Source organism: Pogona vitticeps, chromosome 1 (assembly GCF_051106095.1).
Source record: "Pogona vitticeps strain Pit_001003342236 chromosome 1, PviZW2.1, whole genome shotgun sequence".
NCBI lineage: Eukaryota > Metazoa > Chordata > Lepidosauria > Squamata > Agamidae > Pogona > Pogona vitticeps.
In genome coordinates, this window is record NC_135783.1 from 10,097,380 (window position 1) to 10,115,139 (window position 17,760).

At 41.4% G+C, this 17,760-nt stretch overlaps 1 protein-coding gene across 2 annotated transcripts in view; it reads left to right on the forward strand.

The window, feature by feature from the left end:
- Positions 1-2,914: 2,914 nt before the first annotated feature.
- The window catches only part of FANCL (FA complementation group L), a 56,316-nt gene continuing 41,470 nt past the window's right edge, over positions 2,915-17,760 (forward strand). Inside the window, exons 1-5 of one of the 2 annotated variants that reach the window (XM_072987093.2) lie at positions 2,915-3,282; positions 9,171-9,229; positions 10,516-10,576; positions 12,615-12,671; positions 14,111-14,208. In XM_072987093.2, the coding sequence (XP_072843194.2) occupies positions 3,187-3,282; positions 9,171-9,229; positions 10,516-10,576; positions 12,615-12,671; positions 14,111-14,208 (371 nt within the window). In that variant the 5' untranslated portion in view covers positions 2,915-3,186. The remainder of the gene's footprint in view (positions 3,283-9,170; positions 9,230-10,515; positions 10,577-12,614; positions 12,672-14,110; positions 14,209-17,760) is intronic. The other variant, XM_072987096.2, reaches the window with a different exon arrangement.

Below are 17,760 nucleotides of genomic sequence, written 5' to 3' on the forward strand. Positions count from 1 at the left end.
CAGAGCAGGCTCTCTCCTATGCCCCCACCAAACATATCAGTGAGGGTGGTGGGACTGGGAGAAAGGTCTCCTCTTCTGATTATCTTAACACTCATAGTCTCATAATGGGAAATACGGTCTTTGAGATAGCTTGGACTCAGGCCATTTAGGGCTTTATAGGTTAGAAACAGGACATTGAATTGTGCCTGGAAATTGATCAGCAGCCAGTGGAGTTGCTGTGGGGGGGGGGTTATATGATCTCTCTATAACCAGCCCCGGGCAGCAATTCGGTTGCTGCATTTTGGACCCGCTGAAGTTTCCTGACAGTTTCCATCAGCAGCCCCACAATGTGTGTGTTACACTCATCCAGCTGGGAAGTAACTAGGTGCACTTGTTTTCATTGTGCAGATGCACTCCTGGCTACCACTGAGGCCGGCCTGGGGCACCTGTATGCAGGTGCTGTTCCTGGCAGGTGTGCCTTTGGACTGCCCAGAAGCACCTCTGTCTTGTTTGGATTAAGTTTCAATTTATTGGTTGTTGTGGGGTTTTCGGGCTCTCTGGCCATGTTCTGAAGGTTGTTCTTCCTAATGTTTCGCCAGTCTCTGTGGCCGGCACCTTCAGAGGACAGCAACGTGTGCTCTGTCCTCTGAAGATGCCGGCCACAGAGACTGGCAAAACGTTAGGAAGAACAACCTTCAGAACACGGCTAAAGAGCCCGAAAACCCCACAACAACTATTAGATCCCGGCCATGAAAGCCTTCGCGAATACTTTCAATTTATTCCCCGTTATCCAGTCCATGAGTGATACCAAACACTGATGTAGAGCCAAAGCAGCTTCCTCGGATTTAGGAAGGAGAGGTAGAGTTGGGTGTTGTTGAACCAACCACACGGATAATCTGTGTTTTTTTGTGGGTGTTAAATAACCCAGGGGACAAAACAGAACCCCGAGGGGCCCCACAGGTCTGTGGCCAGGATGTCCAAGGGGAGTCCCCCAGCACCACCTTTTGAGTTCTCTCCTCCAGGAATGACTGGGGCCACCGGAAAACAGTGGCTCCAAGTCCCATTCCACAGGAGGCTACTGTGGTCGATCGTATCGAAACCCCCTGAGAAGTTTAGCAAAACCAACCAGGACACGGATCCCCTATCCAGGTCCCAGCGTACGTCATCTACCAAGGCAACCAAAGCCGTCTCTGTCCCATAACCAGGCCTGAAGCCAGCTTGAAATTGGTCTAGAGAATCGGCCTCATCCAAAAAAAAAACAAAAACAAAAACAAAAACAAAAAAAACCACCTCTGAAGCTGAGAGGCCACAACCCGCTCCAGACCCTTCCCTGAGGATGGGATACTAGATACTGGTTGCTAGTGATTGAGTAGTGTGGGGTCCAAAGAGGGCTTTTTTTAAAACAATGGTCTTACTGTGGCCTCCCTTAAGGACAAGGGGATGCTGCTACCCTGTTGCAAGGAGGCACCTACCCACTCCTCCTACCCACTCGGCTGGTCCCTTTCTGGCAGCTTTTGTGAGCCAGGAAGGGCAAGAAGCCAGCCGATGCTTGGAAGCCCTCGCTCCTCCCCCCCAAAGGGCCTCAACCACATCCTCAGGCTGCAGAAACGGGAACTCGTCCCTTGGCACAGGGCAAGCAGGGGCCACAGTTCTATTCACAGGGCCTGAAACGACGACAGCTTCCCACTCGAGGAAGATCTGAGCTGTTTTGCCTGCAAAATGGGGTGTGCAAGTTCTTCACAGCAAGCTACAGTGTGGTCAGCCTTAGCTTCCTGAGGGATAGGATGTGACAGGCCCTTGACCGTTCGAAAAGGCTGGGCTTTTGGCGATTCTGTGCAGATGGAGTGGTGGCAGAGAAGAATGACTTCTTCACCGTTTTGATTGCCATGGAATAGCCATGGAATAGCTAGGGTTGCCAGATACACGGGTACTAAAAGGAGGACAAAGAAAGACAAAAAGGAGGACAAAGGAGGACATATTGAATGTTTCATTTGAATCGTTCCAGATTAAACCCACAATCAATACAATTTTATTACAATAGCTGCCAATAAATGTCTCTTAGTGAACTGACCAAGAAACAGTCATGTTAAAAAAGGAAAATAAATTCAATGGAGCCTTTTTTTTTTCTCAAAATACCGGAAGTGGGCGGGCAGGTGGAGGTAGGGAAAGCCAGGGGGAAGGGGGTCCTTCCACCTCTCCCCCTCCCATCCAAAATTATAACATAAAATATACAAAAGCCTGACATTTTAAAGATTTTTATCTTTGCCTGCCTGACGGAGGACATTAGGCTAAAAAGGAGGACATGTCCTCCTTTTGCCTGACATCTGGCAACCCTAGTTGGAGCAGATTACGTTGAGTTTTCACCCATTGTCGCTCAAGTAAGCCTACATCCCACTCATTTCATCACCACCAGCTCCCCAGAAAACTAAAAGGGCAGAATGAGCAGGATTTTACCCCTACGGGTTACAATCACATTGACAAGGGAGTAAACCCCTCATAGCATGCTGGCCATTGATGCCATGGGATTGACTCTCTGGTATGTGTGAACACAGGCCAAGCAGTAGGGATGACTGAGCCTCACTAGGCTTAATGGGGAAAGAAAGCATGAGGAGACCACAAAACTACATTTCACGTAAGCTGCCACATTTATTCAGGGTTCACACCCACAAAACCTTAGCGCATGAAATAACGGCCTGAGGAAACGACTCGAGACTATTTAAAGGCGAGCAGCAGGGGTGTGGCATCCGCTTTGCCCCGCCCACCTGTTTCACGCAGAGTCATTCCGTCCAATCAGAGACAGCGCGCGAAGGCCGGGGAGGGCATTCAAATAGGAACGGACTTTTCCCAAAACAGAACACGCGCCCGAGTTGCTTTTCTTTCTGTTTTTTTCGGGTTTAAGCGCCCGCCCCCTCCCCGTTATTGCACACCCCGCGTTCCCTGTCCGAAGTTGGTGGCAAATGTCCCGCGGCGCGCGCGCGCGGGGAGGGGTGGTAAAGGGGAAATAGGCTCAAGGAACAATACGCATGCGCCTGCGGTGCTTCTTTCTTGGGAGGGGAAGGTGGCGCGCGAGTTGGAAGGGGGAAATAAAAAGGATAGGAAGGGAAAGGGACGCATGCGCCGTGCGCGCCGCCGAAGTGGAAACCCTCGCTGTGGGTTGTCTTTTTGGTTTTCCTCCCTGCACGGCGAACCTAAAGGCGCGGGCGGGAGATGGCGGCTGGTCTCGGTTCGTTGCTCCGCGAGTGTCCGCTTCTCCTGCCTCAGAACCGGGAAGGGACGGTTTATGAGGGTTTCCTCACTGCTCAGGTACAGAGACGCCTTCCTTTGCTCTTCAGCCTTTTAATTAGCTCAAGATTCAACTCGCCTGTGAGGGAAGTTGAGGGGAAGGAAAGAAGAAAGCCCGAAGCTTTACCCGCCTGAGGGAGGATTCGAACTCCGGTGTCATGGGGATCTCCCACCCAGACATGATGGGCAAGTTTTGGCCATCCCCCAAGGCTTTCTCTGTCGTTATAAAGGGGCGGTGGGAGAGCAATCCCTCGCACATCCCCCACACAGATGTACACAATAACCCTGCGAGGTAGGCCACTTGCTTGCAGGGCAGATTTTCTTTTAAAAAAAACCAAGTTGATTTAAATTATGCTTTAAAAAATCCATAAAGTCGTTTTTTAAAAAAATTTAAATTGTCAAAAAAATCTGCATTTTAAATTTAAATCATGTTTTAAATCAAATTGCTTTAATTTTTGCTTTTTTATTTAGTTATGTTTTACTTATTTATCTTTTATTTGTTTATTTTATTTTGTATCTTGGGTCTTTTTGTTTAAACTTTCTGTTTGCTTGCCACGCTATATGTCCCAATTAGAAAATGGTTTATTTCATTTATAGATCTGTTACATTTATGCAGGAGGAAAGAAATATTTTAAATAAACAAAAAATAGTGGTGCCAGGACTTATGGAGTTGAAGCCCCAGGAGTTTATGAGAAGCAGGGGCTGTGAAACCATCTACTTCTTCAGGATTTCCTATTGATCCCTCTGAGTTGATCTAAAATCCTGACACTAGCTGGGAAAGAAAGACATTATATTCTTGCTAACACAAAAATGGACTGGTAAACTACTGCTTGGTCTTTATGCCTAGGAAATCCAGGCAAGGGTTGCTGGAAGTCAGAATTGACGTGACAGCACATAATTATTCATTATTGTGCCTGCTGGAATGTGAAGTATTTAAGCATGATTTTTTTTTCTGAAACGGGCTGTCAAGAGCCATTGACTTTACAAAAGACTCACAACGTATTTATTCATAGAGACTGATCTAGCTGCCTGAATGTTCAGCAGGGTGATTAAAATAGATGATTTTTTTTAAAAAAATATTTTTTAAAGTTTAAATTGGATTTAAAATTTTTTAAATCACATTTATTTTAATGAAATGTTACTGGAGGAAAACTAAAGATAGTTTTATATTTAAGATACATTATAGTTGAAAGGTCATTCAACATGAAATCGAACTTCGTTATGTAGCATGAAGGTGTATATTCATGCAATATTTACATTTTTTTGGATTAATTCATTTAATCCAAGTTATCCAAACTGAGAAAAACATGCACTTTTCACAATAGAGATGGTATAAAATGAACAAAGTTCAGGAAAACCTAATTCCATTGTTCTGCAAATCTGTGTACAAACAATGAACACAGTGATGTTTTACCAAATACAAAAATATCTATGTTACTGTTTTAGTTAAATAAAACAAGTAGTTCTCCAAATATGTGATTAACCAATTCAGCTAAAATTTGTTCTGATACAACTGTTCTACTAATCTGACAAATTATTATTCTAAATATGAAATCTTCATCTGGTTGCAAATATGAAAGATTATAGCTACCAGCAAGAATGAGTCTCCAGATTTACAAATCATGATTTAAACAAACCTTAGTGATTTAAAGCAGATCCACTCTGATGTTCAGACTCTCCTTATGGGGCAGGGAGACTATAAGGGCCTGTGAGCCCCAGCACTTCCAAATTTTATCATGGCCTCGCTGCATTTAGATCTCACTTTTCTTCCAATAAGACCTGAACAATTTAGCTGATGCAAGTATGGCTGTATGAATTTCACACAACTTTGAGTCAGTGGCTCAGTTTTGAGTAGCTGCACAGGAGCCCTTTCCTGCTTTTGATTTCCTCATGATATAAAGCAGGAGTGACCAAGGCAATCCCTCCCCCCCCCCCACCGCAAAGGCATCTGGCTATGGAACCAGAGCTTGATTTCCCTCCCCCTCTTTGACAGGGACTGGAATCTATTATCCCTTTCAGTTCTGCATTTCTAAGATTATAATTGTTATTAAAAGTTGCTGAAGCATAAGTGACCCCCCCAAAAAAAACACCCACCATAAGGAATCTAGCAAAAGAAGTCAGGGTGCTGGTGAGAAAGAGAATGATCACAATGGGGAATTGAGCTCCCAGGCTCTGGCTCTGCAAGCCACATGCTCAACTGAGCTATCTAACAGTTCATGTTTAATAGGAAATCGCTGTCATTCACAGATGCTGGAAGAGAAGCTCAAAACAGCTCTTCAGATTCACTTGCACATATGACTCACCAGGCACTTGTAGACTGAAAGAGCTGGAGATAAAAATGACATTAGTTCTTGCTCCTCAGTTTATCTGCACAGCAACCTTGTGAGGTAGATGGGGCTGAAATAAAATTGATTCCTGTATGTGCTTCTACTTCCAACTTTATAGGAATAGAGAAAGTACCAGGCAGCCCTTTGTCTACCAATATGGTTGAATTCATCCTATTTGCTTCTAATATGGATTCTGACATTGCATTATCTGGTCAGGATGAGTTTTTGGACTCTCCCTCACTTCTGAAACTCTGCAGTGTTGAGCCTGATGAAGGGCCTTACATTAGAGGCCCAGTAAAGATATCGTCCTCTTTTTATTTTGGTCTGTCATGGTCATCCAAGTGATTTTCATGGGGAATCGAACCTAGATTTCCAAGTTCCCATGTCAGTACTGTGACCCCTACAGCACACAGGCTCTTTCAAATGTTCTTTCACATTTCAGAACCTGAGGTTTCTGTTTTGTTGATTTTTTGTTTAATATATTCCCTGCTTTTATACCATCTTACCCCTCCCACCCCCAACAGGTTGCTCAGGATTGCTTGCAATCCTAAAATAAAATCTTTATTGAAATATAATCTAAAAGGAAACTCATTTGAAAACACTACAGGTAGGTCAGTGCCAACATATCAGCAGTTAAACCTCTTCAGGAAAATATTGGGGGACATGGAAGGAGCCTTCCTGAAGAACCTGAACACGTTTGAGCATCCCTTGGGCAGCAACAGAACCTGTCAGTTGCTCCTTCCAATCTAGATGCACCATCAGATTACTTCCAACAAAGAAAAAGCTAAAGATCAGCTAACGTGCTTAATAAAAATTGCCTTGCGGGTAGCAAAGAGGGAACCAAACTAGTCTCCCACAGAATGTTCTGGAGTGTGGGAGCAACTGCCAGAAAGGACTTTTGTCTGCCTGTGACTGGAGCATCTCTGCTAGTGAGAGTAGACAGCATAGAAACCCTGCCTGTGTCTGTGCCAGACGTGTACATACCGTGTTTCCCCAAAAACAAAACAGGATTTTATATCAATGTTTGCATTAGGGCTTATTTTCAGGGGATGTTTTATTTTTTTCATGGACCACAGTCTATTTATTCAAGTACCCTATGGTCATGTCATCTTCTGGTTGCTGCATAAGGGTGGAGGGCGGGGTTTCACTTAACTGGGGCTTATTTTTGGGGTACAGCTTTTTTGATGAGCATGCTGAAAAAAACCTTCTAGGGTTTATTTTCATGGAAACCGGGTAAGAGCTGCAGTGCAAAGTTGAAGCCAACTATGAATGAGCAACGGGGCACGTGATGTTCTATGTCCTGTGTAGAACTTCAAATGGTCTCTGATGGCACCTCCCACCATCCTACATAGGGGAGAGTTGTTACCATCTGGCAGAAGATATAGAACAATTAAGACTCGGACCACACGTTTTCTCAATAGTTTTTATCCTAGAGCTATAATTGCAATTAATAATGAGCTTAAAGACCACCAGTAGTGAATAATTAGTTGAACTGTGTTACTTGGCCTGAGGTGTAGATGTTTGTATTTTTAGTGGGGAATTTTTTAGTGGGTGGGAAGTGTTTGGGGAATGTTATGTGTGTGCTTGTGTCTGGTCTCTGAGTGTCTGTGAATTTCGTTGTATGGGTATACTGCGTATATACTTACAATGACAATAAATTATTATTATTATTATTATTATTATTATTATTATTATTATTATTATTATTATTATTATTATTATTATTATTATTATTATTATTATTATATGGAAAATCCTGCGTTTGACGTCCCCTAATTCAAAAAGATCTCTTTTTATTATGTGGAATAGCATTTTGAAGTCCTTTGTACTATATCAAGATTATACTGCCTCATTTCATTTCATTGTCCAGATTTGGCTGCAGCCACATTAGGGTGGGGCTTCTCATCCTGTTGATTAATTTTTCTCTAGCTCAAAGTATTAGGCAAAGAGGGAGGCTGTTTAATGATTTCTTTGGAAGGAGGAGAAAATTGTCTTCATACATTCCTCCCCCAGGCATTAACTTCCTTGAAATATTCTCAGAGAAACTATCTTGCTTTGCCTCTTATAAACCAAGGGGACTTAATACTACCTCATACAGTGGATCCTCTACTAATGGAATTAATCCGTATTGGAACGGTGGCTGCACGTAGAAAAGTCTGTAGGTCGAGGCTCCATTGACTTACAATACATTGAAAACCGATTAATCCATAACCGTCTGTTTTCTGTTTTCGTTCCATTTTGTTTTTGTTTTTTTCTGGCCTGTAGGTCGATTCTCCGGCTGCAAGTCGAACCTAAATTTTGCAGCCAGAGATGTCTGTAACTTGAAAAGTCTGTAAGTCGAGCTGTCTGTAAGTCGAGGGTCCACTGTATGGGCTTGAACCTCATATGTACATGTCATGGAACTGAAATGGTAGCAAAAGGGATTGCATTAAAATTGGAGCCAACCGTCTAGAAGAATTTGGAAGGCACAGAATTACCCTTTTAGAACACTGAGTTTTATTGAGCCATGGCTGGATGGAAATTTGGCTTTGTTTCCTGTGTATTTTTTGTCCTTTGCTTCTGAATGTGAAGGAGATAACCCATTATATAGAAAAAAAATTCTCTTCCTTTGTTAACTAAGGGTTATCAAAGCTGTTCTATGTCTAGAGGATAACAACATTTACATATGGTCACAAATTTTTCAGTATGCGGGTCTCTTTAAAGCTGTTCTTAAAGTATCTTTTGATACTTTAATGAAACATTGAATCATAGTTATTTGACCTTTACAAAAGGTCAGAATTACATGTGCTTTCTTATTTTTTTAAAAAGGCCATTTAAATGTAATAGATGGGAGAGCTGCAATATACTATAAAGGTAAAGGTTATGGGGTACATTAATTGTGCTCCACTTCAGACTGCATTATGACAGTTTCTTGAAACATCCATTCCTTTGTACAAATGCTGAAAATAATTATTGGCTAACTGAAATCTGTTTCCAAACTCAGTTAAAATGCTTTGCAGATCAGAGCTTTGTGAACTGTATTGGGGAGGCTTGACACCTCCATTTGTTCTCCAAATCTGGTCAACATCTACCTTTTGTAAGGAAATTTATTGAAAGAATCTGACTACACCTTTAGGGGAAAATGAAGGCTGCAGTCTTGTATTCACCTATTGAGATAAATTTTCATTCAGCTCAGTAGAGCTTACATCTGGGCATGCAATGTATGGTATTGGACTGGAAATTATTTCATAACAATAGCCTGACTATATTTTCAGGCAGCAGATAACCAGGTACTGATCCCATGGATACAGCAGCACCACTGTGTACAGAACTCTAATTCTTTAATAAATATTTGAATGTGTTTGAAATTGGCATTTGTCTTCTGCTGATGTCAATCAAATTGGTGTTATTGCTGTGTATTGATGTTTTAATCACTAAGACAATATTTGGGAATATTTACCAGTATTATCACATTAAAAGAAAAGAAATTTAAACTGGGGTCAAAACCTGCTTCTAAAATACCAGTGAAATACTCATGCATATAGACTTTGCCAGATATATACATTTGTAGATACTCTGTTCATTGATTTGCTACTTTCCCAGGGCAGAGACTTTCACGTAAGGATATTGTTACCTTTGGATCTCCAGCTTAAAAATGCAAGGTAAGACACATGTTTTCCAAGGTAATATCTTCATTTTTAGTAGTAAGTCCCCACGTCTGTGTCAAGAGTTATGTGTATGAGATATCTGTTCAGGTGATGATTAGATTGTTGGGAATAATACTACCCTTTGGGTTTTGGTGATATGAGTACCAGGAGGTTCTATAGACAGAGATTTGTTTTACAGCAATTAGTCAACATGAGTGTGTGAGCCGTTTCTTTAATTTATTTAAAATATTTTTATCCTACATTTTTCTTTAAAAAGACCCAAAGGGACTTGAGCCATGTCATGCTCAAGTTCAATGTAACTGGCACACAGCTTGAACTGATACTCATTAATGCCGAGATGCCAGAGCTAAATGCTTAGATAAAGATGGAATGCGAGAATAAAGGAGTTGCTCCTGAGCACACTAAAGTGTGCTTTTCCGTTCAGTACAGAGGCTGAATGTGTGTGTAAGTGCTTAGGTAGTTTTCATACTAACCATGTGCAGAGTCCTGCATTCTTTTTTTACTCTCCCAGTTTATTAAAATATCATGTGGACAGTAATCCTAAATAGACTACTTTGTGCTATTATGATCTGATTCTGGCAGAGTTCAACCAAGGTTGTAGAAAATTTAAAATTTCAGAAAGTGAATGTGGCTTGCAGAAAAAAACCCACTAGCATTACTTTGATAGGAGTGTTGCAGTTGATCTTATTTCAGAGCCGATGACATGCATTTCATACTCTGAGAAGTGCATTGTTCTTTGAGATGGAAAGATTGAATGGAATTTGTGCTACATTTCAATGAACATAAAAGGAATAAATGTTGAGAGAAACGGTTGATTACCCTAGTTATGAGGGAGGTTATGAACCTTTGAAATGAAGTTGAATGGTCAGTGAAAACTGATTCACTTTCCTTTTCTAATTATGTACTGCTATAGTTATAGATGGTTATAAGTAGTTGCAAGTACTCCTACATGTTTATCTAAACCTTAGAGTTTAAGATACTGAATTATGTGCAGTATAAATCAAGCATGCGAAACTCCATTAAAGCTGATGTATATGTGAACTTTTGCATTGGTGTCTGCTTATATCTGTTCATTTCTATTGAAGATACATCAGTAAAGTTTATTTTTTAAAAACGAAACTGTGCTGCCAATAATAATGCTTATAATGCAGATTGTATGAGTGACTGGATACACTTATGATTTTTTTTCTTTTCGGATGTATGTGAAACTAATAAAGAACACTGTTGTCTTCTATCTGAGCATTGGCCAGATTGAACTGCAATGCTGTTTTATTTTATAGGATACAGTGTTCCTGGCATCTGAAAAAGCTGTTAGATGGATATCAACAGATTCTAAAACAGGTATAATAGTGAACAGTGCAGTTGAAGTTTTTGAATTTCCATGGCTTGAGTTGTTACGAATATTTGAGTCAGGCTATATAGTCAGCAACCCATTCATGAGGCAGTCTTTAACAGTTATATTGATTTTTCTCTAGAAATGGGTCAGAATAAATGGATTATGGATCACATCTGAAATGAGTCAGATTATGATCCTGAACCTGCAAGTAGGGACAAGGAATTTAACATTAGAGGGAGTTGCTTTTTGGAAGAGGCATATCTGGCAGCTTAAATGAACAAGGTGCTCTAGCAGCTCCCCTATGAGTTGGGATTGTTTAGCTTAGGAAAAGCAAGAAAAAGGAGACATATTAGAGATATGCAGTTATACAAAATGGTGGTAGGTTGGTAGAGGGAAAAGATCCCTTAATTTTTTACATGAAATCTGGTGACATCCACTGGAACTGAGCAGTGAAAGACTGAAGACAAATAAATGCACGTTTAAACTGTGCATTGTTAACCTGTGGAGTTTGCCAGCTCAGGAAATAGTGATGGCTGTAAACTTTAAAAGGGATTGGACACATTCAGGACTCCAGGGATTTCAGCAGCTACTAGCCATGAAGGATGAATGCTGTATCCAGGATCAGAACTTGGGCATCTGCAACAGACAGGGCAGAATATTAAAAACCTGGGAGATACAGAGAAGGCAAGACCTGTTGTCAAATATAGATGTTGGAGGAGTAAGGTATGTTGAGGAAAAGGCAAGGTAGATAAGACAAGAACCAGATGAGAGAACAGAGAGGTAAATGGTACTTTATACGAGTTTGTGTGGGAAATCCTTCAAGAATAGATAAGAGAAAAAGAAAAATATATGAGTAAAGGAAATAATTTTCCTAAAGAGTTATATATTTTCATAGTAAACTGGAAAGATGTAGCATAAGTTAAAACCTATGTAGAGACAGCTGTATTTGCTGCTGTTGCTTGCTGTACAGTGGTGCTTCGACTTACGAAATTAATCTGTATCGGAACGGTGGCCATAACTCAAAAATTTTGTAAGTCGAAGCACCATTTCCCATAGGAATGCATTGAAAACCAATTAATCAATTCCATCCAAAGGGGAAAAAACACAAAAAATTAAATAAAAATAAAACACTGCAAACTGGGGCTGCAAAAAAAATATAATCCAAAAATTTGCTGTGGAGGCTTCCCGGACTTCCAAAGCACCGGCACCCGGCATGGCGGTTGGGGCGGCTTTGGAAGCCCAGAAAGCCGAAAGCTGCCCCAACTGCCACACCAGGTGCTGGCTTCCCAGGCTTCCAAAGCCGCCCCCCCTGCCCTCTGCCTCCTATCCCCGCGGGGACAAGAGTCAGAGGGCCGCAGGTGCAGCTTTGGAAGCCCGGGAAGCCGAAAGCCACCCCGACCTCCTGCAGTGGAGACGGGAGGCAGAGGGCAGCAGGGGCGGCTTGGGAAGCTGAAAGCCACCTCAACCTCCACGCCGGGTGCTGGCTTCCTGGGCTTCCAAAGCTGCCCTGACTGCCGCACCAGGTACCAATTACCCAGGCTTCCAAAGCACCGGCACCCGTTGCGGTGGTGTTGGAAGCCCAGGAGGCTGAGCTTCCCTTTTCCTAACCTTTGAGGCGAAGAAGCAGCCTCTTCGCCACCAATGGTTTGAATTCCCTGCCTTTTCCCCCTGCCTTTTTCTGTTCGTAACTGGAAGCTCAAGCCGCAAGTCGAAGCAAAATTTTGCAAATGGAGCTTTTCATAACTCAACATTTTTGTAAGTAAGGACGTTTGTAAGTCGAGGCCCCACTGTACTTCCTATGAGAGCCAAGGGACCTGCGAAGCAAGGGTAAAAAAATTGATGATTTGCCTACTTCTGAGCCCCACCACAATACTTGGTTCATGCATTCCGTTAATGTTATCCAGGCCTGTATGATACAGCTGTAAGGAAACTCATAATTGGCCATGTGATTGAAAGAATAGTCCATCAATAGCTTTTAATTAATTTTAATTAATTTTTGAAAAACTGCATACATTAATTAATGAATATGAATGTGTTTTTCAGAGGCTGCAACACTCCTCGAATCTAGTCAGTTTTATGATGGAGTTGAAGACTATTTTGGTGAGGATGTAACTAAGCAAAATACTTTCCATATCTAATATGGCCAGATGCTTTATAAGTTTGCATAGTCTCTGGAGAATAAATCCCAGTATTGCTTATGTTATAATTTCATAGTTAAACATTTTGATAGAATTGTATAAATATAGCCAGTATGAGATATGTTTTTCCTGGTTTTCAGCTAGCCAGTGAAAAACGCTTTTGCTGATTATCTTTATGCAGTAATCTGAAATAGGATTACTTATTTAATTGGTACTGAAGTGAACAGATAATGAAATCATTATGGGCTGTAAAGTCAATTCTGACTTTTGGTGACCTTTTTCAGGGTTTTGTAGGTATAGAGTAGTCAGAAATGGTTTGTCTTCTGGAGCCGCTCTGGAACGGTGTACCTCACCCAAGGGTCCCCTCCCAGAAGGCACTCCGGAGCAAGCAATCTAGTTGCAGCAAGGCTGTTGTTTCAAATCCATCATGTGTGCACACAGATTAGTGTTTCTACGAGGATCGTGTACTGTAAAGATGAATGCCTTGAGTTTTTAACAATTGGTAAGATCTGAGAAGCTGAATTTAAAAATGACATTCAAATCATGTTGTAAGTTGTTGGGTTTTTTTTTTAAGAGCAGCTCACATTCTCCATTTCTTTAAGATATTGTGAACTATATCTTAAGAAATGAAGTGTAGTACATTTCAAGGAAGAATTGTGCTGGTAGCTGGAAATTTTCTAAATATGCCTCGCCATTAAGAGAGCCATTCATTTAATGGATCCTTTACTTTTTAAAGTGTGCTTTTAGTCACACTTTAAGTGTTTAAGTGATTCTATTTTTTCTTTAACTTGGAGGCATGCTTCATATTTGCATGCATACATTCACTGATAATACTTGTTTAAAATGTGCAGGAGGTTCTGTCGGAGTGTTTAAAAGCAGTTTAATGGACTAATGCTTTTCAGTTTTCATGTAGAAACTTTAGCTATGTGTGGTCCTGACTAACAGTGCAGCCCTATGCATGTCTCCTTAGAAGTATTCTTCCCAAAGCCCCAATAACTATGGGGACCACTGAAGTGTGTTTCATCCACAAGCAAGATGTTTTGATTGCCAGATATCTGTATTTTCTTAGTTTTTCCAATTCTTTATTTTGAACTCTGGCATCCCCTGGAATTGAAATGTCAATGATCCAGACATTCCTTTGTTCTATTACTACTATGTCTGTTTGGAGTTCTTGTTCTTGTGTAGCCCAAAAAAAAACCCCAACGTTTTAACTAAAAACCTAAGTATCTGTTAAAAATCGGCACAGTATGCCTGGAACTGCAGTGTCCATGATCTGCACATTTCTTTGTTCTATTACTGCTATGTCTGCTGTGTTATGTTTAAGGTGTCTGTCCATTTGGATCCGGAAATCCCACAAAATGTTGTTGTTAACATTGCTAATGTTATAATATTTCCTAATAGGACGTTGCTCTGAAAAACAGACAAGAATTCCATGCATCACCACCTCCACAGTATTATTCTGCTCTCATTGAACATATAGAAATACTGGGCTGGAATAAGTATGTCAAGTTTATCAATCAAACTCTTTTGCAAAATATTGAGAAAATCTGTCTGTATAATTATATTTTTTTTAATTTACTCTAATGGGGTATCTACGGTGGTTGGTGTGTGTATGTATGCATGCATTTGGAACGTTTATAGCGTGATTTTGTCCTAAAAAAGATCCAATGTGGCTTGTAGTATTAAAAAGAAGCAATATTGAAAGCTGAAAATAATAAATCATTACAATATAAAGAGATAATTAAATATTAAACCTTGTAAACAAAAACAATACTAAAAACACATTAAAAGCACCACTTTCCTTGTTTAAAAAATCCCCTCTTAGGTAGCCAGGCAATAAGAGTAAGCCTGCCTAGAAAAAAGGTTATTTGCCTGCTTGCAAAAAGTCAGCCTGGCTTCCCTTGGTAAGGGGTCTGGGAGCAGCGATGGAGAAGACCCTCTCCTGTGTCACTATCAAATGCACCTGTGTGGATGCGATCAAGAGAAAGGCTTCCTGTGATCTTAAAACCAAAGAAGGTTCATAAAGGGAGATTTGGTCTGAGATAGCTTGGGACCAAGCCTTTTAGAGCTTTAGAGTTTAAAACCAGCATTTTGAATTGTGATCATAAAGAAACCCAGAGCCATTGAAAATACTGTAATGGGGATTATGTGATCCCTGTAACCAGCCTCACTTAGCAATCTGGCTGCAATATTTGAACTAATTGAAGTTTCTGAACACTTTCCAAGGACAGCCCAACATAGAGCATGTTACAGTAATCCAGCTGGGATGTAACTAAGGCATGTGTCACCATGGCCAGATCAGGCCCCTTCAGGAGTGAATGCAGCTGGTGAATCTTTTTAACTGTGCAAAGGCATTTTTGGCCTTTACTGAGGCCTGTGTGTCTAAGCTCAGGGCTGAATCCCAGAGCACACCCAAGCTGCACACCTGTGTTTTCAGGGTAGGTGTAACCACAGACATCACAGACTGGATCTTGATTCCCTGATCTGCATTTCAGCTTGCATTTCAGTTTATTTGTTCTCATTCAGTCCATTTCTGACACTACACACCAGTCTAGCATTGAAACAGCTTCTGCAGATTTAGATGGAAAGGAGAGAGAGTTGGTTATCATCAGCATAATGGTGATCCGGTATTTTCATGTTGATGGTAAATAGCATGGGAGGAAAACAGAGCCTTGAGGGATTGATAGCACAGGCCAGTGGCCAGGTTTTTAAACAGGAGTCATCCAGCCCTATCTTCTGAGCTCACCTCCAGGAAGGTTTGGAGCCAATGTAAAACAGATCCTCCAAAATCCCGTCCCAGGGAGACAACCCAGAAGGATAACATGGTTAGTGGTATAAAAAGCTGGTGAGAAGCCCAGCAGAAACCAACTTGGACATATATACAGTAGATGCAACTGGTATGGCAATTTAAATGATGCAAATGCACTCCTGGTCAGTGCTAAGATCATGCTTAGCAATGAATCTAGGAGTACACCCAGGCTGTGTGTCTGATTTTCCAGAATCAGTGCAACCCCATCCAGCACAAGTTGAATCTTTGTCCTTGACTGACCAGGAGAACCTTTGATAAAACAGAACCTTGGAGTGCACAGTCACAGCAATGAATGGGAGTTCCTCAACACTATAGATTGGCCCTCCATGTAGGACTAGAACAACTGTAAAACAGTGCCAACGTAGGGAGACAACCTGGAAGGATGCCATAGCTAACATTATTAAAAGCTGGTGAAAAAGAACTAACTATAACATGCTGTCCCTGTCTAGTTCTAGGTGTTGTTCATTAAGCAAGGTGACCAGTGCTGTTTCTGTCTCATATTCAGGCCTGAAGCCAAATTGAAATAGATCTAATCCAGGAGTCTCCAAAGTATGGCCCATGGCCCACATACAGCCTGCCTGGCCTTATTATCCGGCCCGTGCGTGCAGGTGTACACATACGTTTGTTCGGCTATCAAAAATATATTATGTGGCTCTCTATGTGAAAAGTTTGGAGACCCCTGGTTTAATCCATTTCATCCAGGAATCTCTGGATCTAGGAGGCCACCATGTGTTCAAGCACTTTGTCCAAGAATGAATTATTGGAGATAGCCCGATAGTTAGTTTCCCATATGAACTTGGGAAACAAATTGGAAGTGCAGGTGGAGAGGAGAGGATTGCAACTGGAGATAGATAAATAGCCAAAGAGTACCTTACCCACCTTGAACGAGTTCAAATCTCTAGGGCCGGATGAACTGCATCCGAGAGTAATGAGGGAACTGGCTGAAGAACTCTTAGAACCGCTATCCATTATTTTCTTGAAATCATGGGAAACGGGCGAGGTGCCAGAGGGTTGGAGGAGGGCCAATGTTGTCCCTATCTTCATAAAGGACAAAAAAGAGGAACCTGGGAACTACAGGCCAGTCAGCCTGACATCAATCCCAGGCAAAATTCTGGAACAGGTTGTGAAGTGGTCATTGTGCAAGCACCTAGAAAACAATTCAGTAATAACTAGAAGACAACACAGATTTGTTGAGAACAAATTCTGTCAAACTAATTTGACCTTGTTTTTTTTGATCAGGTCACCTCCCTATAGATGTACAGTGGACCCTTGACTTACAGACGGCTTGACTTACAGACTTTTTGAGTTACAGACTTCTCTGGCCGCAAAATTTAGGTTTGACTTGCAGACTGAGATTTGACTTACAGACCAGAAAAAAAACAAAATGGAACAAAAACGGCCTGTTACGGAATTAATCGGTTTTCAATGCACTGTAGGTCAATGGAGACTTGATTTACAGACTTTTTGACTTGAGAACCGCCTTCCAATACGGATTAAGTTCTCAAGTCAAGACCCCACTGTAGTATATCTTGACTTCAGCAAAGCTTTTAACAAAGTGCCCTATGATATCCTGATTAGCAGGCTAACTAGGTGTGAGCTGGATAGATCAAGTGTTAGGTGGATACACAATTGGCTACAGAATTGTACTCAGAGGGTGATGATTATGGGTCCTTCTCTAACTGGGAGAAAGTAACCAGTGGGGTATCCCAAGGCTCACCCCAGGGCCCGGTGCTCTTCAATATTTTTATTAATGACTTGGATGAGGGAGTGCAGGGAATGATTGTCAGATTTGCATATGATACCAAATTGGGTGGAATAACTAAAACCCTAGAAGACAGAAACAAAATTTAAAATGACCTTGATAGGATGGAGCACTGGGCCAAAAGCAACAGAATGAAATTCAACAGGGATAAGTGCAAAGTACTGCACTTCGCGAAAGGAAATCAATTGCACAGTTACAAGATGGGGGATACCTGGCTCCGCAAAACTACAAGTGAGAAGGATCTTGGAGTTGTCCTAGATCACAAGCTAAATATGAGCCAACAGTGTGATGTGGCTACAAAAAAGGCAAATGCTATTTTAGGCTGCATCAATAGTAGTATAGTTTCCAAATCCTGCGAGGTGCTAGTCCCCCGCTATTCACCATTGGTTAGGCCTCACCTTGAGTATTGTCTCCAATTCTGGACACCATACTTCAAGAAGGATGCTAACAAATTGGAACAAGTTCAGAGGAGGATGACAA